Below are 21,688 nucleotides of genomic sequence, written 5' to 3'. Positions count from 1 at the left end.
CCCATCCGTGTCGGGGATCCTGGTGCTTCCTCTATATTAGCATCTGGTCTGACTATGTTTGTTGCTTCCATTTGAACACAACCTTGAAGCTTATGATTATTCATGTTCTGCATGTGCGCAGCAACAATCATGTGCTAAATATCCCAAATATACCCGAGAGGTTTTCCATGGGACTTACAGCCACATAGTCCTCACTACAGCTCTGGTGGTCCTGCAGTTGTAGGTCGTGAATGGTCAGTGTCACTCGTCTCCCCTCTGGCACTGTTATTCTCCATTCACAAGCGCGATTATGAGGGTACAGATTGGGATAATTAGGAGAATGTATTGCTCCGGTGATTCCATTAATGTCTCCTCCACACTCTGTAAGATACAGCATTATTCCAAACAATATTACTAAAAATATGAACATATACAATAATAATGCAGAACAAGACCTAATGTTGAACTTACGTTTCTATATTGAATGTATGACGAAGAGGTGAGCTGTGATATCACCTATTGTGAATGGTGGATCCTGTGTCATCCGCTGTATATAGATGTGTTATCAGTCATTGTGGAGGAGGAGGTGAGCTGTGATATCACCTATTGTGAATGGTGGATCCTGTGTCATGTACTGTATATAAATGTGTTATTAGTCATTGTACAGGAGGAGGAGCAGGTGAGCTGTGATATCACATATTGTGAATGGTAGATCCTGTGTCATCCACTGTATATAAATGTGTTATCAGGCATTGTACAGGAGGAGGAGCAGGTGAGCTGTGATGTCACCTATTGTGAATGGTGGATAATGTATTATCTACTGTATATAGATGTGTTATTAGTCATTGTACAGACGGAGGAGGAGGTGAGCTGTGACATCACCAATTGTGAATGGTGGATCCTGTGTTATCTAATGTATATAGAGGTGTCATTGTACAGGGGAGGAGGTGAGCTGTGATATCACCTATTGTGAATGGTAGATCCTGTGTCATCCACTGTATATAAATGTGTTATCAGGCATTGTACAGGAGGAGGAGCAGGTGAGCTGTGATGTCACCTATTGTGAATGGTGGATAATGTATTATCTACTGTATATAGATGTGTTATTAGTCATTGTACAGACGGAGGAGGAGGTGAGCTGTGACATCACCAATTGTGAATGGTGGATCCTGTTTTATCTAATGTATATAGAGGTGTCATTGTACAGGGGGAGGAGGTGAGCTGTGATATCACATATTGTGAATGGTAGATCCTGTGTTATCTATTGTATATAGATGTGTTATCAGGCATTGTACAGGAGGGGGAGGAGGTGAGCTGTGACATCCCCTATTGTGATTGGTGGATCCTGTGTTATCTACTGTATATAGAGGTGTTATCAGTCATTGTACAGGGGGAGGAGGAGGTGAGCTGTGACATCACCTGTTATGAATGGTGGATCACATGTTATCTACTGTATATAGAGGTATTATCATTCATTGTACAGGGGGAGGAGGTGAGCTGTGACATCCCCTATTGTGATTGGTGGATCCTGTGTTATCTACTGTAAATAGAGGTGTTATCAGTCATTGTACAGAAGGAGGAGGTGAGCTGTCACATCACCTATTGTAAATGGTGGATCCTGTGTTATCTACTGTATATAGAGGAGTTATCCGTCATTGCACAGGAGGGGAGGAGGTGATCTGTGACATCACCTATTGTGAATGGTGGATTATGTGTTATTATGATGTCTATAAATGAGTTATCATTATACAGGAGAGGGAGAAGGTTAGCTGTGAGATCATTTATTGTGACTGACAGATCCTGTGTAATCTTCTGTATATAGGGGAGTTATCAGTCATTGTACAGAAGGAGGAGGTGAGCTGTGATATCACATATTGTGAATGGTTAGTCCAGTGTTATCTAATGTATATAGGGGAGTTATCAGTCATTGTACTGGAGGAGGAGGTGAGCTGTGATATCATCTATTGTGAATGCTGGCTCCTGTGTTATCTAGTCTACAGCATGCAGAGGTAATCCTGTCTGTGATGATAATGAGAAGCTTAAATTTCATCTATGCAGAACTGTAGGTGTGAGTCTGGTCTAGTGGCCATGGTGAAAATGACAAGCTTTCCAATTTAAAAAAAAAATGCATTACCATGCAAACCTGATTTACACAATAGATGATTTTCTGATGACTCATTTCGTTTAGGCCCCCCTTCACACGTCAGTGATTCTGGTACGTATGTGCTAGTTTTTATATGTACCAGAATCACTGACATACGCAAACCCATTAAAATCACTAAGTCTGCGCACACACCAGTGATTTTTCACTGACTTGTCTCAGTGTGTTGTATACGCATGTCCGTGTGCTTCGCACTGAGACAAGTCCGTTTTTTTGCTGGCATCACTGATGTTCCACGAACCACACTATGGTGTAATCCGTGAAACACGTACCAGAAAAATCACAGACATTTAAAATAAAAAGCTTTTTATGCTCACCTTCTCCAGCGCTGCTGTCTCCGGCCGCTGCTGTCCCCTGCTTCCAAGCCGGCTAATTATTCTCATGCATATGCAGTTATACACCGCACAGCCGACCCAGAAGTAGCTGCAGAGGGGAGACAGCGGCGGCCGGAGACAGCATCGTGTAAGAGACCAGCATCATGAACAGCAGGAGCGGGGACAGGTGAGTATAATAACTGCCTGATCTTCATGTATTATTACGGATAGCACACGGAGATCACACGTGTGCCATAATAACGGCACACGGAAGGACATACACACCTTTTATATGTCATTGAAAAACACAAATGTTTATCACTGATTTGGGAAGGGGGCATGAATGGTAAAGTGAGATCTTAAAGTGAGTGTCCCCCCAGATGTGCCCATGAGGGTCTGCTCACACTCTTCACAGCCCCTCCCCGCAGAGCGGAGACAACAGGACAGCCCTCAGTGTCTCACCTTCTGCACTGGCCTCATAGTGGAGGCGGAAGCCCGGGGCGTTCACAGACCCATCACTGACAAATTTCACATAGGCGAAGCTGTCGGACGTCCTCAGGTTTTCTGGGATTGTGTTATTGCAAAACGTTCCTAATAGTTTTCCTATATAAGTAAAAATATATATATTTTTATGTACTTTTTTAAAAGGTTTATGTACATGCATATATCAAGGGCTATAATTGCACCTATAAATGGAATATTTCATTTGTATGGAGCTTACAGCAATGTCTGCACTAGATCCAATGATGATCTAACAAGTAGGTAATTTTCTAGAAAATGGAATATGATATTTTACTTATACACTGTATTACATGTGTGTGGAGAGAAGGCATCAGCAGGGCCTGGCACTTGATCACTTCAATCCTTAGTCATTAAAGGGAATCTGTCAGCAGGTTTTTGCTATGTAATCTGAGGACAGCATGCTGTAGGGGTTAACACACAGATTTCAGTGATGTGTCTTATCATACAGTGTGCTGCTGTTCACCTGCAATGTTTGTTTTAGCTTCAGGCGATTATCATTGCCAGTCTAGGAAAGCTGGAGGTCAGGTAGTTCGGCACGCCCCTTCTGTGACTAGCAGCTTACAAACAATATACAATGTACAAATAGAGCTTGGTGTGGGTTGGGGCATCTTTCTCAGCTCTACTGCATTGCTAAGCTAAAAGCTCTGTATCAGAATGACTGCAGCCAGTAATCGTAAAGCCTCTTTACACACAGAGATAAATCTTTGGCAGATCTGTGGTTGCAGTGAAATCATATCCAATGGAACAATATCCATTTGTACACAGCCACAAATCTGGCACTGATTGTCCACAATTTCACTGCAACCACAGATCTGCCACAGATTTATCTATGTGTATAAAGTGGCCTTAAGTGATACATCGTTGGATTCAGAATCTCTTTGCCTACATTATGCTGTTCTCAGATGAGGTAGCAAATACCTGGTGACAGATCACTTCAATCCTTAGTCATTAAAGGGAATCTGTCAGCAGGTTTTTGCTATGTAATCTGAAGACAGCATGCTGTAGGGGTTAACACCGAGAATTCAGTGATGTCTCTCTTATCATACTGTCTGCTGCTGTTTACCTTTAATGATAATTTAAGTGATACATCGTTGGATTCAGGATCTCTTTGCCTACATTATGCTGTTCTCAGATGAGGTAGCAAATACCTGGTGATAGATTCCAATTAATGGGGATGTCTTACAAAGGACATTTGTCATCTATTCACAGGAGCCTTATTCCTGGGATTGGAGTGGGTCTTGACCTCCCCCCACAGTCCTCCTCACTGTAGGGCTACAGGTTAAATCAATCGGTAGTTAAGCAAGTGCCTCGCTAGAAACAGTAAAGTGTCCATGGGGCAGGAGGGCACATGCATGACCAAAGTTTCATTAAACTTGTCCTCACTGCATCCATGCATTATAGAAAAAAAGAAATCTTCCCCACTAGTGACCGAACGGGGTGCAGTGGCGAACCCTCCATAAATAAGACATTTATTATCTATGAAATTTTGTATTTTAGAAAAAGGGTCATCACCCTGCATGGGAAGTGCACACAACGTGCTTATTTAGGAGGTATTCCGAGCAGAATCTCCTGAAAAAGTAATTGTGTACACATACCCTTAGCATGTCATGGCACTGCAGACTGTCAGAGCATGCTGAGTGTTGTAGTCCCACCGTAGCTGCAGTGCCGCAGACTGAGCCTAATATAGTGTCAGGGATGGGTGTGTAACAGCCAGGGGACACAGGAAACCCTATGCAGACCCTAAGAATAGGGTCCCTGAGCTCATCCCCACAACCGGAGATACCCTTAAAGGTATGGAGGTCTGGGCCCCTGACCTGGCCCTGGTGACAAACTCCACACTACCCAAGGGACCAACCAGGACAAAGATCCCAAAAACTCCACGAACAATGAAAAAACTGACAGGGGTAAAATAAAACCTCATACACACCTAAAACCTACACCAGGAACAATCAAGGATATACAGAAAGGGATAACAAGGGAAAGGAGGTAGTACAAAAACAAACAGTTGCAGAAACCGCAGCAGACAGCAACAACCACATTCACTCTGCTCCAAACCTAGCTCCTAACTGAATAGAATAACCAGCAACAAATCCAGGAGGGCCTCTATCCAGGCCGGAAGGGATTAACTGCAGCCACCTGAGCAAGTCTGCTGCTGCACCAGAGAAGGATTAACCCTTAATGGGCCCAAAGGAAAAATACTACATTTAACGTGCATGGTCCCAGATGGTAAGGTAAAACTAGCCCTGAGCCTGTCCCTATACACATGACATATAGGATGTGATACATGAGTGAACTAACCGGATGCGTTGTATTCACGGATTTCTACAAAGTCACTTAGACAACTTGATGAATTCTGAAGATCCAGAGACTCAAATCTGATGATCAGGTAATGTCCTGTAGGACCACTGAAGAACCATTCACACATGGCGGCGTCTGGGTAATTCTGAGTCGGGTAACCAGGACTCTGGATGATGCCGCTCTGCCCATAGTGCGTTCCTCCACAAGACGCTGCAAACACATAAAACACAAATGTCAAAGCAAATCATATCTAAGAAAATAAAGTATCCGCACCAGTGACCCAGCGATGGCGTCATATGTCTCTGTGAAGTCCCAGGAGAACAGCAATGCTCTCCTCCTTCTCCTTACTTTCCTGTGTCTGGCTGTAAAGCAACTGACTGCAGCAGGAGCCTCTCCCCATCTAGAGCAGAACTAAAAAAAATAGTTAAACCCTTCCCTTTTGGTTAAAACAAATCCCCTTAGACAGTCCCCAGCCAATAACATCAAACTATATGTCTCTGTGAGTTTCAGAAGATTAGCCATGTCCTGTTCCTCCTTACTTTCCTGTGTCTGGCTGTAAGGCAACTGACTCCAGCAGGATCCTCTCCCCCTCTGCACCAGTGACCCAGAGATGGCATCATATGTCTCTGTGAAGTCCCAGGAGATAAGCCATGTCCTCCTCCTCCTCCTTACTTTCCTGTGTCTGGCTGTAAGGCAACTGACTCCAGCAGGAGCCTCTCCCCCTCTGCACCAGTGACCCAGAGATGGCATCATATGTCTCTGTGAAGTCCCAGGAGATAAGCCATGTCCTCCTCCTCCTCCTTACTTTCCTGTGTCTGGCTGTAAGGCAACTGACTCCAGCAGGAGCCTCTCCCATTCTAGAGAAGAACTAAAACAAAAAATAGTTAAACCCTTTCCCTTTTGTTTAAAACAAATCCCCTTAGACAGTCCCCAGCCAATAACATCAAACTTTATGTTTCCGTGAGTTTCAGAAGATCAGCCATGTCCTCCTCCTTACTTTCCTGTGTCTGGCTGTAAGGCAACTAACTACAGCAGGAGCCTCTCCCCCCTCTGCAGCAGAGCTAAAAAAAAAAAAATAGTTAAACCCTTCCCTTTTGGCTAAGACAAATCCCTTCATATAGTCCCAAGTCAATGTCATTGTGTCTTAAAGGAATTGTCCACCTTTGGGGACATTTATTTTTTGAGGCATGTCAGATATGCATGTCTATACAGTGCCTACAAGTAGTATTCAACCCCCTGCAGATTTAGCAGGTTTACACATTCGGAATTAACTTGGCATTGTGACATTTGGACTGTAGATCAGCCTGGAAGTGTGAAATGCACTGCAGCAAAAAAGAATGTTATTTCTTTTTTTTTTTTTTTTTTTAAATTGTGAAAAGTTTATTCAGAGCGTCATTTATTATTCAACCCCTCAAACCACAAGAATTCTGTTTGGTTCCCCTAAAGTATTAAGACGTATTTCAGGCACAAAGAACAATGAGCTTCACATGTTTGGATTAATTATCTCTTTTTCCAGCCTTTTCTGTCTAATTAAGACCCTCCCCAAACTTGTGAACAGCACTCATACATGGTCAACATGGGAAAGACAAAGGAGCATTCCAAGGCCATCAGAGACAAGATCGTGGAGGGTCACAAGGCTGGCAAGGGGTGCAAAACCCTTTCCAAGGAGTTGGGCCTACCTGTCTCCACTGTTGGGAGCATCATCCGGAAGTGGAAGGCTTATGGAACTACTGTTAGCCTTCCACGGCCTGGACAGCCTTTGAAAGTTTCCACCCGTGCCGAGGCCAGGCTTGTCCGAAGAGTCAAGGCTAACCCAAGGACAACAAGGAAGGAGCTCCGGGAAGATCTCATGGCAGTGGGGACATTGGTTTCAGTCAATACCATAAGTAACGTACTCCACCGCAATGGCCTCCGTTCCAGACGAGCCCGTAAGGTACCTTTACTTTCAAAGCGTCATGTCAAGGCTCGTCTACAGTTTGCTCATGATCACTTGGAGGACTCTGAGACAGACTGGTTCAAGGTTCTCTGGTCTGATGAGACCAAGATCGAGATCTTTGGTGCCAACCACACACGTGACGTTTGGAGACTGGATGGCACTGCATACGACCCCAAGAATACCATCCCTACAGTCAAGCATGGTGGTGGCAGCATCATGCTGTGAGGCTGTTTCTCAGCCAAGGGGCCTGGCCATCTGGTCCGCATCCATGGGAAGATGGATAGCACGGCCTACCTGGAGATTTTGGCCAAGAACCTCCGCTCCTCCATCAAGGATCTTAAGATGGGTCGTCATTTCATCTTCCAACAAGACAACGACCCAAAGCACACAGCCAAGAAAACCAAGGCCTGGTTCAAGAGGGAAAAAATCAAGGTGTTGCAGTGGCCTAGTCAGTCTCCTGACCTTAACCCAATTGAAACTTGTGGAAGGAGCTCAAGATTAAAGTCCACATGAGACACCCAAAGAACCTAGATAACTTGGAGAAGATCTGCATGGAGGAGTGGGCCAAGATAACTCCAGAGACCTGTGCCGGCCTGATCAGGTCTTATAAAAGACGATTATTAGCTGTAATTGCAAACAAGGGTTATTCCACAAAATATTAAACCTAGGGGTTGAATAATAAATGACCCACACTTTTATGTTGAAAATTTATTAAAATTTAACTGAGCAACATAACTTGTTGGTTTGTAAGATTTATGCATCTGTTAATAAATCCTGCTCTTGTTTGAAGTTTGCAGGCTCTAACTTATTTGCATCTTATCAAACCTGCTAAATCTGCAGGGGGTTGAATACTACTTTTAGGCACTGTATATAAATATATAGTTAAATGCTAAAAATGATCTTTGCAATTGTCCGTCATTAAAAATTTTGCACTGTTTGCCTTTCTATAGCCTCTCTGTTGTACTGTCTATTGCTGGCTGCAGAATGAGTTAACTGAGTATCCATCAGTGAGCCCGTTCTTCGTGTTATGCTCGAGTTTTTACATATTTTCTCTCTCTGGGTGCTTCTTAGCTTATTTATGACTACAAATCACATCAAAGTCCAAATCTGACTTATTGGGTTTAAGGATGAAGAATACACGATCCATTAGACCAATGTCAAATCTGCTAGTGACCAACCTAGTTTTCGCCACCAAAATATTGGAGACCACATAGAGTTGTTGGCAGACACCAAGATGGGTCAATGGGGTCCGTCAATAGCATTTGGTATCCAATGTACAATGCATTTGTGTGAATGGGACTAGGAACTAGGGACTAGGGACTTCCCATTGCAGTCATACCAATGGAGTACTAATGTGACCTTACCAATGGAGTACTGGGCGCTGAATCCAGCACGAGGCGCGCTCCCGTCTGTTCTCAGCCTCATGTACATAGCCGTGCCCAGGGATTTATAGGTGGCCGGTAATGAGCTCCCGCACAGTCTTGCAAGGACCCTGCTGGAAGAATCTGCACCATCTCTTAATTCCAGGTAACTGCTGCTGCAACTGATACAAGAGGAGAAGGGTTATGTATTAGAAGCCGAAATGTGATGTAAAAATGTACAAAAAATGGGAATATCCATTACCTCATAACTTCATAGCTATGTGACAGCAGAGCTTCTCTGCTCCATTCATTCTCTATGGGACTGGGGAGCGCTACAGCAGTCTTCCTCTGGCAGTCCCATAGTGAATGAATGTAGTGGATGTACACATGCTTCATCTCCGCTCCATTCATTCTCTTATGGGACTAGGGAGCGCTGTACCAGTCTTGCTCTGGCAGTCCCAAGGAGAATGAATGGCTGGATGTACACATGTTTCATCTTGACTCCATTCAGTCTCTACAGGACTGGGGAGCACTGTACCCATCTAACTCCAACAGTCCCATAGAGAATGAATGGCTGGATGTACACATGTTTCATCTTGACTCCATTCATTCTCGACAGGACTGGGGAGCACTGTACCCATCTAACTCCAACAGTCCCATAGAGAATGAATGAAATAGATGGGCACGTTTCACCTCTGCCCCATTTATTCTCTGTGGGGCAAGGAAGCGCTGTACCTATCTACCTTCAGCAGTCCCATAGAGAATGAATGGAGTGGATATATACCTGTTTCACCTCCACTTCAGTCATTCTCTATGGGGCTGGGGAGCGCTGTACCCATTCACCTCCGGCAGTCCCATAGAGAATGAATGGAATGGATGTGCACATTTTTCACCTCCACACCATTCATTCTTTACGGGGCTGGAGAGCGCTGTACCCACCTACCCCCGGTAGAGTGGATGTGCACATATTTCACCTCCACTCCATTCATTCTCTATAGCACTGGGGAGCACTGTAATCGTCAATCTCCGGCAATCCCATAGTAAATGAATGGAATGGATCTGCACATGTTTCATCTCTGTTCCAATTATTGTCTGTGGGTCTGGAGAGCGCTGTACCTGTTTACCTCCAACAGTCAAATAGACAATGAATAGAGTGTTTGTGCACATTTCACCTCTGCTCCATTCATTTTCTATGAGGCTGGGGTGCGCTCTACCCATTCACCCATAGTCCCATAGAGAATGAATGGAGTGGATGTGCACATGTTTCACCTCCGCTCCATTCATTCTCTATGAGGCTGGGGAGCGCTCCACCCGCTTATCTCCAGCAGTCCCATAGAGAATGAATACGAGTGGATGTGCACATGTTTCACCTCCGCTCCATTCATTCTCTATGAGGCTGGGGAGCGCTCCACCCGCTTATCTCCAGCAGTCCCATAGAGAATGAATACGAGTGGATGTGCACATGTTTCACCTCCGCTCCATTCATTCTCTATGAGGCTGGGGAGCGCTCCACCCGCTTATCTCCAGCAGTCCCATAGAGAATGAATACGAGTGGATGTGCACATGTTTCACCTCCGCCCATTCATTCTCTATGAGGTTGGGGTGCGCTCCACTCATTTATCTCCAGCAGTCCCATAGAGAATGAATGGAGGGGATGTGCACATGTTTCACCTCCGCTCTATTCATTCTCTATGAGGCTGGGGAGCGCTCTACCCGTTCACCTCCAGCAGTCCCATAGAGAATGAATGGAGTGGATGTGCACATGTTTCACCTCCGCTCCATTCATTCTCTATGAGGCTGGGGAGCGCTCCACTCATTTATGTCCAGCAGTCCCATAGAGAATGAATGGAGGGGATGTGCACATGTTTCACCTCCGCTCCATTCATTCTCTATGAGGCTGGGGTGCGCTCTACCCGTTCACCTCCAGCAGTCCCATAGAGAATGAATGGAGGGGATGTGCACATGTTTCACATCCGCTCTATTCATTCTCTATGAGGCTGGGGAGCGCTCTACCCGTTCACCTCCAGCAGTCCCATAGAGAATGAATGGAGTGGATGTGCACATGTTTCACCTCCGCTCCATTCATTCTCTATGAGGCTGGGGAGCGCTCCACCCGCTTATCTCCAGTAGTCCCATAGAGAATGAATACGAGTGGATGTGCACATGTTTCACCTCCGCCCTTTCATTCTCTATGAGGCTGGGGAGCGCTCCACCCATTTATCTCCAGCAGTCCCATAGAGAATGAATGGAGGGGATGTGCACATGTTTCACCTCCGCTCTATTCATTCTCTATGAGGCTGGGGAGCGCTCTACCCATTCACCTCCAGCAGTCCCATAGAGAATGAATGGAGGGGATGTGCACATGTTTCACCTCCGCTCTATTCATTCTCTATGAGGCTGGGAAGCGCTCTACCCATTCACCTCCAGCAGTCCCATAGAGAATGAATGGAGGGGATGTGCACATGTTTCACTTCCGCTCTATTCATTCTCTATGAGGCTGGGGTGCGCTCTACCCGTTCACCTCCAGCAGTCCCATAGAGAATGAATGGAGTGGATGTGCACATGTTTCACTTCCGCTCTATTCATTTTCTATGAGGCTGGGGTGCGCTCTACCCATTCGCCTCCAGCAGTCCCATAGAGAATGAATGGAAAGGATGTGCACGTTTCACCTCCGCTCCATTCATTTTCTATGAGGCTGGGGTGCGCTCTACCCATTCGCCTCCAGCAGTCCCATAGAGAATGAATGGAAAGGATGTGCACGTTTCACCTCCGCTCCATTCATTTTCTATGAGGCTGGGGTGCGCTCTACCCATTCGCCTCCAGCAGTCCCATAGAGAATGAATGGAGGGGATGTGCACGTTTCACCTCCGCCCCATTCTGACTTTCTCGAAATTGGAGCTGGTCCCAGAGATCATGAAGTCCTCCCCAATCCTGTCGTTTGGAGTAAACCTCTATACTTGATCAAACCCATAAGAGGGTCTTCTTACTTGGTGCACATTTTTATGCTCTTTATCAAAGGGACGCAGTTCACAGCTAACTATGCAGAGCAGCTTAAAGAGAGCTCCTATGGAATAATAAAAGCCCCCCCCCCTCTTGTAAAAACCATAAAAGTTAGTGCTGAATAAAAACACCCATATATCTGGGACCGTATGGCGGATAAAAAAAATGAAAATCTGATTACTCAGGGGAGCAGCAAAAATAAAAGGGGGGCAAAATTTGGCCAATTTTGACCTGGTAAAGGGCTCTATATTAGTAAAAAAAAATGCCCTTTAAGGTGTCTATGTCTTTCAGTACATTTTTTTTTGTAATACATAGGAAGAATTAGAAAAATGCAAGTACTTGTTAGAAGCTTCAATGTAAAATTGATCTTGGAAGTTGATCTGCACGGCTTCCCCATTCGGGACTATGATGGTCCACACACAGTCTGTATTTGGAGGATAAGGACTAGGATAATTTGGTGATGTAACAAAACCATTGGGATTGGAGTCCGTGACGTAAATGGTGCCTCCGCACGCTGGAAGGAAGCACAATCACACACACAAATGTAATGGAAGCAATACAGGGTATATAGTATACAATGTCACTATTCTCTTTGTCTTTTCTGTTGTGGAGATATTAGCAACTAACGTATTTGTACCCTAATGAGTTAATTTTCATTAAGTCCAAGTGGGTGTTATCAGATGGATTTCACTGGGGGCGTGTACTTCTTCTCCCTGTATGATGCTGACCAATCATAAGCAGGCAATAACACTCTAAGGAAAAAAGAACACGCCCCCACCAAGCTTAGAGCAGGTTTACTATACAGAGGAAGAAGGGCACGCCCCTAAGTGAAAGCTGTCTGATAACACCCACTTAAATTTATTAAAGTCACTAGGGACCAATTACTTTAAAATAAATTTAATAAAATGTTTTAATTGCTAATATCTTTGCAACAGAAATGCAAAATTAAAAAAAAAATAAAACAAATAATATATTTTATTACACTCTGCAGCCACTATTACATCCTGTGACAATTTCAACATGAAGAATTTGGTGAAAGGTTCGGTCATTTTTAAATTCATGTATTTGGGACTAAAAAAAATAATTTTTGCAGTTGGATTTAATTATTTAGATTGCACCATTTTGTACTTATGGGTTCTTTGTTTTCCTGCTCATTCAACTTTGATGCAGCGAGCTGAGAAGAACTCAGAAATAGACAGATAAAAGAGTTACAAACTTTCCCAATGAACCACAGAATGAGCTCGCTGATGGATCCTCAGTTAACTCGATTTGCAAATGGCAATAGACAATGAAACACAGAGGCAATAGCTGCAAAAACATTTTCATTATACCCTATTGAAAAAAAATATTTTTAGGCCCAAATACATACCAATACTGTGCATTTAAGTAAAAGAAAACAAAAAAAAAAGAATGCCCCCGTAGATGGGCAACTCTTACTGACTATAAGCCGAGATTTTGAGAGTTGTGAGAAATTGACAAAGCTTATTAGAAAACTGTATAACTTTCCATTATACAAGGAATGTTATTCGAGTCACCCTTTAGTAAGTATAAGGTGCAGTTGGTTGGTCCACAGGGGTCAGCAGGGATGCACTAGACGCACTAGAAAATTATCCATTTTTGCTATTTGATCTTTGTTTAAAGGGACAAAAGCTTGAGAAATTGTTGAGATATTGCCATTCCACCCTTGATAGAGCGCCCCCTTGTGTTCTGCTGATCCAGAACGTCAACCTATCCAACCTGTCTACTACACTTAATGTCTTCTCACCGACACTGGACACATTAGGTGGACATTCTAAGAGGGAATCCAAAGAACAGCAGGGGGCGCCAAACCAGCAAGATCTACACACAGGAGAAATACCAGAGATAGGTCATACTTAATCATGAAAGTCTGGAGACCATCTACATAAAATCTTCACATACCAAGACTTTTTGCCTCATATCTTAGTTTAAACCCTTTCCCTTCGTTACTGGCGTCTGTGATGAACCGGACAAAGAGTTCATTGTCGGTGGTGTGCATGCTGGACGGAGCGTTCCTGCCACAGAATTTTCCGTTTCCGTTTCCAAGTGGAGGAGCTGACGCCTCGGGTCCATTTCTCATCTGATGGTAAAGTATACATTCATTATATTCTGCTTAATTACAATATTTTCCTGTTATAAATACTGTTGCGCTTTCACCTGACTGCTGCCTATGATGGGTTAATGATTTCACCACTTCCGGTACCGGTGGGCGCTGACAACCAGTCAATTTGTCATTTGCAAATTTTGCACCAAAACCTATCTTGCACCTTATTTCAAATATTCCTATTTTTATTTTCCATGCCTTGTTGGATTCGGAGGTGTGGCTTAGCAGAAAAGTAGGTGTGGTTTGGTGTAAAATGGGCGTGACTTAATGTGCAACACCATGCGCCAAAATTTTGGCACAAAGCAAGTATTAGATTATGTAAAAGTCACACGGAATTAACCTCTGCTAGCCTACTCATTAGGCTTCTTTGATCACATGTTGAAAGGAAGCCAATCACTTCTGCTCCTCTCATTTTTAGGCTGGAGGAAATCTTCTACCTATGCCAACTATAGTTTATGTTGTGTTGGTCTGTGAGTTATAGTGTCCCAGACTTGCTGGAGAAAGAGTTGCTTTATGCTTGGTGTTGTTGTGGAGTTTACCTGTAGTCTTGTTGTTTCCACCCTGCTCTTGTTTCCCTCCTTGTTTCTTATTGTCTTATACCTCTGTGTGTGCGTGCTGTGTGACAGAGTTTGACACTGTCTGATGGTTTCTCTGGTGTTCCTGATCAACTAGGGCATCGACGTGCTGCCTTTTCATTCATAGACAGGATAGCAAGAGGTAACCTCTGATAGCCTGCTCGTTAGGCTTCTTTTATCACATGTTGTAAGGAAGCTAATCACTTCTGCTCCTCTCACTTTTAGGCTGGAGGAAATCTTCTACCTATGCCAACTATAGTTTATGTTGTGTTGGTCTGTGGGTTTTAATGTTCCAGACTTGCTGGAGAAAGAGTTGCTTTCTGCTTGGTGTTGTTGTGGAGTTACCCGTTGTCTTGTTGTTTCTACCCTGCTCTTGTTTTCCTCCTTATCTCTTACCATCTTATACCTCTGTGTCTGCTTGCTGTGTAACAGAGGTTTAAATCATTCTGTTGTCCCGGACCCCCCTGGGGGAGGGGGAGGGAGTATAAGATCAAGGCTGGTCAGGAGCAGGGCCAGGAAGGAGACTCAGACATCCCCACCATTAGGGGTATCTCTGAGAATATGGATAACACAGGGCCCACTAGTCTGAGGGTCAGCTTAGGGTCCCTGGTTTCCCACTATATCCACAGTCCCTCGTGACAGTAATCTTAGACTAGAAAGTCTGAAGATGAAAAGACTTATTCAACAAAAGCCACTAGGATAAATCTGCGTCAATGTATTTAGTCCGGACAGCCCCTTTAAGGTACCTCTAAGTAGTCTCCACTTCCGCAGGAGCCATCGTTATTCAGTACTTCAAATGTTGGCTCAAAATGGACGGCAATTGTGAATCCGGTGGTGACCATGACGTGCCATGAGCAGTTCTGATTGGGAACATAGTTTTCGGGGTAATTCTGTGAGGTGATAAGTCCTCTATTTGCATGTAGATATCCTCCACAGCCTGAATAAGAGGAAAAATACATAAAATGAGAACTTATTTCTCCATGAGTGTACAGCAGGGGAGGGGTTTCCATTTCTTGCCATTATAGACCTTGTTATGGAAAGCCTGTCATCTTTTGTATAGGGTGTTATCATGCGATGATCAGCTCTGCACACACCTGCTGGCACTTTGGCATCAGACTCTGTTCACAAGCAGAGCCTGACAAGCAACCTGATGCTTCTAGAGTGTTCAGCCAGAGCCGGGCATCAGCTGATTTAGGTTCACTGGTCTTCAGCTCTGCAGGAGTTAATTTCTGCAGACTGGTGACCAGGATCTAAGTGCTCAGGTTGCTAATTGCCATGTGCAGCTGTCTCCTCCCTATATTAAGCACGCCTTTCTTCCTTTTTATGTAAATGATAGCTGTTTCGATCCTGCTCTTGTTGTTGCTCCTGTGTATGGTGGTCTGTGTTGCACTTCTGAGTGGTGTTAGTGTTCCCCTGTGTGCGTTACTTCCTCCCCTTTTTTTGTTACTCCCCAGAACAAATATTGTCTCTCCTGTGTGTTTTGAAGGCTCTGTGTATGAGTTTCCTTTCTCCCTTGTCTGTGTCATATTGTGGGGTTTTGTCTTTGTGTTTTCCAGCCCGCCCCGAGAGTATGGGACAGGGGTTAAGATCAGGGCTTGGACAGGAGGTAGGGTCATGCTGGGGGCTCGAACCTGGTTACCATCAAACCTACCTTCAAGATAAGGGACAGCGCAAAATCACAAGTCTGAGGGCCAGCCTAAAGCCTAGGGGCCCTTGTCCTGTCTTCACATACCAGAAGAGAGGGGGCCCTTCAAGCAAAAATTAAAATAGGGGCCCCTTTTATGGAGCCAGTGGACAATGAGGTTTGTTTTCCCCCCTCAACCACCCTTTCATGACTCATTCCCAACGCCTTACCCCTCTTTTGCGATGAATGCTGCTCTTCAGGGGACAGGTATGCTGAGCAGGTTCTCACAATCAGTATAAAGGGGGAGGGAATGAGGTCAGTCACCAACCCTAAATGTACAGTGCAAAGTGTGCAACAGGTGTCTAAAAACTAGAACAACCTTACTTTTGTGATAAGACGCATTGAATCCTCTTCCAGAAACACTTGCATCAGAGGAAAAGTACAAGAACATAGCATCACCAGATGATCGAATTGGTCCAGGAATCTCTCGACCACAGATAGTGGCAAGTATGGGGGAAATATTGTTGTCTCCTTGATGACAAACCCCCCCCCAATACAATATGTTAATAATATTAGAATGTAATAGTGACAACTACTCAGATAACACATTTAATAGATAACATCCTGGATGCCCACAGTCACCACTAGAGGGAGCACTGGAGCTTAATGCAGACTGTGCTCCTCCTAGTGGTGTCTGCACACAATCAGAAATTGTATCTCTGCATCACAAACATAACGCACACTATGTAGATAAAAATCATCCACTTTACCATATTCTTTATAGAATAATCTCTCACTCACCGTCTCGGATGACAAGCTTGTCATAATTGCAGGTGGTGTGGGCTTCAATATCCACTGACAGGAGATTCAGTTCCACCGTGGACTCAGGAGACCTGATCACCCAAGTACATACAATCCTTGGGGCGTACATATTCGGCCATCCGGGAGAGTATATGAATAATGGTGTGTCTCCGGTCTGTGAAACTCCACCACATGCACCTGTGATACAAATGGACAAACAACCTCTAGTAAATCAGCCCTGTCTGGAGACCTTTCTGTCCTTTTGCTGTCTGAAATGAAACATTAAATAGTGCCCCCTATTCCAAGTTTTTATATAAAAATTAGATAGAAATATCTTTGTTGTTTTACTAATTTTTTGCAAAATGTCTCTTCAGTGAGGAAGTAGACAAACTCTAACGCCACCTATTGGAAGTGGCAATCCTAAAAGTCAAAACTGGCACTTTAACGAGCCTTTTCATATGATCTAGGATTTATGCCAGATCGGAACCTCAATTTGCAGACACGGTGTTTCGGAATGATTGTCCCTCGTCAGTGCAAAGTATGATATCTGATCTGCCTGCATGAGAAGCTATAGTGGGGTCTAAGGAGAAAACTGTTCTCCTTGCGTAGACTGACAAACCAATCTGGCTGTCAGTGGTGAGGAGTCTTATAGCTGCAATGCTCCTCTGGGAAATATTCAAATTGTCTTTTCAGGGAGGAAGGAGAAGAACTTTATTGCCACCTATTGGAAGTAGCAATTCTACAAGTCAAAAGTTACCCTTTAATGAGCCTTTTCACGTGACCTACAATTTATGCCAGATCAGACCCTCAATTTGCAGACACGGTGTTTGGGAATGATTGTCCCTCGTCAGTGCAAAGTATGAGATCTGATCTGGCTGTATGAGAAGCTATAGTGGAGTCTAAGGGGAAAACTGTTCTCCTTGCGGAGACTGACAAACCAATCTGGCTGTCAGTGGTGAGGAGTCTTATAGCTGCAATGCTCCTCTGGGAAATATTCAAATTGTCTTTTCAGGGAGGAAGGAGAAGAACTTTATTGCCACCTATTGGAAGTAGCAATTCTACAAGTCAAAAGTTACCCTTTAACAAGCCTTTTCATATGACCTAGGATTTATGCCAGATCAGAACCTCAATTTGCAGACACGGTGTTTCGGGATGATTGTCCCTCGTCAGTGCAAAGTATGAGATCTGATCTGGCTATATGAGAAGATCAGTGGGGTCTAAGGGGTAAACTGTTCTCCTTGCGGAGACTGACAAACCAATCTGGCTGTCAGTGGTGAGGAGTCTTATAGCTGCAATGCTCCTCTGGGAAATATTCAAATTGTCTCTTCAGGGAGGAAGGAGGCGAACTCTAGCGCAAACCTTTTGGAAGTAGCAATTCTACAAGTCAAAAGTGACTCTTTAACAAGCCTTTTCATATGACCTAGGATTTATGCCAGATCAGAACCTCAATTTGCAGACACGGTGTTTCGGGATGATTGTCCCTCGTCAATGCAAAGTATGAGATCTGATCTGGCTATATGAGAAGATCAGTGGGGTCTAAGGGGTAAACTGTTCTCCTTGCGGAGACTGACAAACCAATCTGGCTGTCTGTGGTGAGGAGTCTTATAGCTGCAATGCTCCTCTGGGAAATATTCAAATTGTCTCTTCAGGGAGGAAGGAGGCGAACTCTAGCGCAAACCTTTTGGAAGTAGCAATTCTACAAGTCAAAAGTGACTCTTTAACAAGCCTTTTCATATGACCTAGGATTTATGCCAGATCAGAACCTCAATTTGCAGACACGGTGTTTCGGGATGATTGTCCCTCGTCAATGCAAAGTATGAGATCTGATCTGGCTGTATGAGAAGCTCTAGTGGGGTCTAAGGGGGAAACTGTTCTCCTTGGGCAATGCTCCTCTGGGAAATATTTAGATTGTCTCTACAGGCAGATAAGATTAATACCTGGAGCTATGAAGGGTACTGGTCCAGGTGACACATTGATCGCTCTCCATTCCAGGAGAAACCCTCTTTTGCTGACACTGTTGTCACTTAGGAACTGAAATGTCACCGCGCTGCCAGAAGAGAAGAGCGAAGGTGGAAGGGTAACTCCGCAGTATGTGCCAATTATGTGAAAATGCGTATCGGGGCCATCAAATATCTGCAAAAAAATACAATACAAAACTGCATTACATACAAATATGCAAAAACATCTGCTGCACTAACTAAAAGCAGCGATAGCATGCTAAAGCCCACAGCTTGGCATTGGTGGATTGGATGGGTTGTTACCAAGATTTGGTGAAAAAAATCATATCAACAGCACTTTTAGAAATATATTTAAAATTGTGATGTCTTCAATACTTACCTATTTAATTTGCTGTGTGTATATATAAATATATTTACAGTATATACATGTGATTATCCTATATCCATTGTCAAGTTATACATTTTGGTGATATATCATTACCTTTTTATGTTTCCTTCTCTCCCAAAAAACATTCTCAAAATTGTTTAACCTGCATACTTAAAGCTCCTTTAGAAACTACTTTGAACTGCTGCTTTAAAATGGAATTTGTCACCAGATTTTTGCTATCCTATCTGAGAGCAGTGTAATGTATGGGCAGAGACACTGATTTTAGCCCTGTATCACTCACTTTTTTCCACCTAATAACACCGTCTAATTCACACAAGGGATAGGGGGATTGGAGCAGGCGTGTTATACTTACCGAGTCTCCCACGCAGCTCTAACGCTACATCCGGGGCCGCTCATTAACCTGGTACATATTCACTGCTTTCCCCACCCACCGGCAGTCATGACGTCTCTCATTGGTTGCAGTCAGACAACACCCCCAGCCTGTGTGATAGCTTGTCTGACTGCTTTCAATCACAGACGTTGTGTGCGTAACTAAAGTGTAAAAATAAATAAATAAAAATGTCAGCCATGCACTTATCTTGGCTGTGTATCAAAATAAGAGGAACCACATGCAGCTTTTTAAAGATTATTTAAATAATTTAAAAAAAAATTGCTTGCGTTCCCCCACAATTTTCATACCCAGCCACGATAAAGCCGACAGCTGGAGCTGGTATTCTCAAGCTGGTGAGGCCCATGGTTTTTGGCCCCCCCCAGCCTAAATATGGCAGCATCCATTGCGCAAATCCCTGAATTTTACCCAGCTGATCCCGATTGCCCTGGTGTAGTGGCAATTGGGGTAATAAGGGGTTAATGACAGCTCACAGTTGCCACTAAGCCCTAGATTAGTAATGGGGATGGTCCCCCCCTTATTACTAATATTATAACACTTGTAAGTGAAAAGAAATAAACACAAACACCAAACAAACCCTTTATTTGAAATAAAATACAAAAAACTCACCCTCTTTCACCCCTTTATTAATCTAGGTCCAATGTAATCCATACAAGATGCCATGACAATTCCAGCTCTAAAGGAACAGCGCGCAGGCACAGAACATGACTGTCCACTGTGAGCTTCAGGCAGTGACTGAGCCTCAGCGATGAGCGGTAAAGCCAAACAGTTCTTTTGCAGTCACAGCTGGAGGTTCCCACGGTGCTCCACCCTTGACTGTAGGTAAACTGACCTCAGGCAACCTCATTAAACTCAGTGACCTCAGTGAGATCACTAAGCTAACAGATCTGCATCTCCTGGCAGAAAACCGCATTTTTTTCCCAAGAGATGCAGATTTGGTGCTGAAATTTTTACACCATATTCCTGTACACAGTCTACACCTCCTGGCAAAACAAAAAAATTGCATCAATACCGCATCATAATGCATGCCGTTATGATGTCATTTTTTGCCAGGAGGTGTAGTTTGGGTGCAGGAATATGGTATAAAAGTTTCTGCACCTGTATGTTTTATCTGTAGTGGGTATCCTAATATGGGGGGAGCTTACGCCAAGTTTTTTTATTTATTTTTATATCAATAGACACACAGACAGCGCCTCTGATTGGCTGCAGTCGCAGTTAGACATGCTGTCACACAGGGTGACGGCGCTGTCTGGCTGTAACCAATCAGATGTTGGGACTGCCAGTGGGCGGGGGAAGCAGCGCATATAAATGAGGGTAATGAGCAGCCCGGAAGTACTTTGAGTGGCCCAGAAGCAGTGCATAGCTGCTCGGAGACTTAGTAAGTATAAAGCGCCTGCTTTACCCTCTTTTTCAGTATATATCCTTTATTTATTTATTTAATTACCTGAGTTGCCAGACTCAAATAGTTACTCAGAGTTCCTGAGAACTGCAGGCCCCGGGTCAGTGCTTGGGCACTTTTGAACCCGCACGGATCCAGACGGTCAGGGTCTGCCCATCACTACTCCGCACTCATAATTTCTTTCACTCATCTTCTGTTTTTCTTTCTCTCTGTCTCGCTCATCTTTGTCTATATTTTTTATTTACTTATATGTCTCCATGAAAAAGCACACAGAAGAGCAGAGGAAGAGGCCTGCAGCACTGAGGAGAAGCAGGGTGCTGTGGGGATATGCAGTTTTAGCAGATAAAAATAGGATTGCCCATTCAATTTTGTGAAGGTGGATTGTCAGGGAGACATGAAAGAAACATGAAAAAAAAATTTTATTGTGATTTTACTGTACATTAACAAGTCATGCTTTGTAAAAAAAAAAAAGTTTTCCTATTATAGGAATAACCATTTAAAATAGAACATTCAACCTAGGAAGTGTCTAACTATACAATAGGTTGACGTTCAAGCTCTGGGATTCTCTTCTGTAGAAGGGTCAGCACTAGTGATGGGTGGACCCGCACTGTAAAAGTCCAGATCCGTGAGGTTTCAAAAGTATCCGGGTGCCGGACCCGTCCTGGAATTCTCAGGGGTCCGTCGAGTCATATTTACCGAGTCTCCGGCGCGGCTGTAACTGTGCCGGTGGCCACCCGTTCACTTCCAGGTCCATGCATTAGGCTCATGCATATGCACTGCTTTCCCTGCCCATCGGCATCTGTGATTGGTTGCCATCAGATGCACCCCCATGCTGAGTGACAGTGTGTCTGACGCTTCCTAT

The 21,688-nt window shown here is 44.1% G+C and overlaps 1 protein-coding gene across 2 annotated transcripts in view; it reads right to left on the bottom strand.

The window, feature by feature from the left end:
• CUBN (cubilin) overlaps window positions 1-21,688 on the bottom strand; it is a 299,203-nt gene that overhangs the window by 50,073 nt on the left and 227,442 nt on the right. The window contains exons 39-48 of one of the 2 annotated variants that reach the window (XM_075315595.1): window positions 18,631-18,826; window positions 16,694-16,891; window positions 16,277-16,423; window positions 15,015-15,205; window positions 13,492-13,669; window positions 11,911-12,085; window positions 8,575-8,753; window positions 5,275-5,484; window positions 2,917-3,057; window positions 179-360 (exon numbers count right to left, since the gene is read on the bottom strand). In XM_075315595.1, the coding sequence (XP_075171710.1) occupies window positions 179-360; window positions 2,917-3,057; window positions 5,275-5,484; window positions 8,575-8,753; window positions 11,911-12,085; window positions 13,492-13,669; window positions 15,015-15,205; window positions 16,277-16,423; window positions 16,694-16,891; window positions 18,631-18,826 (1,797 nt within the window). The remainder of the gene's footprint in view (window positions 1-178; window positions 361-2,916; window positions 3,058-5,274; window positions 5,485-8,574; window positions 8,754-11,910; window positions 12,086-13,491; window positions 13,670-15,014; window positions 15,206-16,276; window positions 16,424-16,693; window positions 16,892-18,630; window positions 18,827-21,688) is intronic. The other variant, XM_075315596.1, reaches the window with a different exon arrangement.

This window comes from Anomaloglossus baeobatrachus, chromosome 6 (assembly GCF_048569485.1).
Source record: "Anomaloglossus baeobatrachus isolate aAnoBae1 chromosome 6, aAnoBae1.hap1, whole genome shotgun sequence".
Classification (NCBI taxonomy): domain Eukaryota; kingdom Metazoa; phylum Chordata; class Amphibia; order Anura; family Aromobatidae; genus Anomaloglossus; species Anomaloglossus baeobatrachus.
Note: the sequence above shows the minus strand (reverse complement) of the source record. Positions and strands in the feature narration are given on the sequence as shown.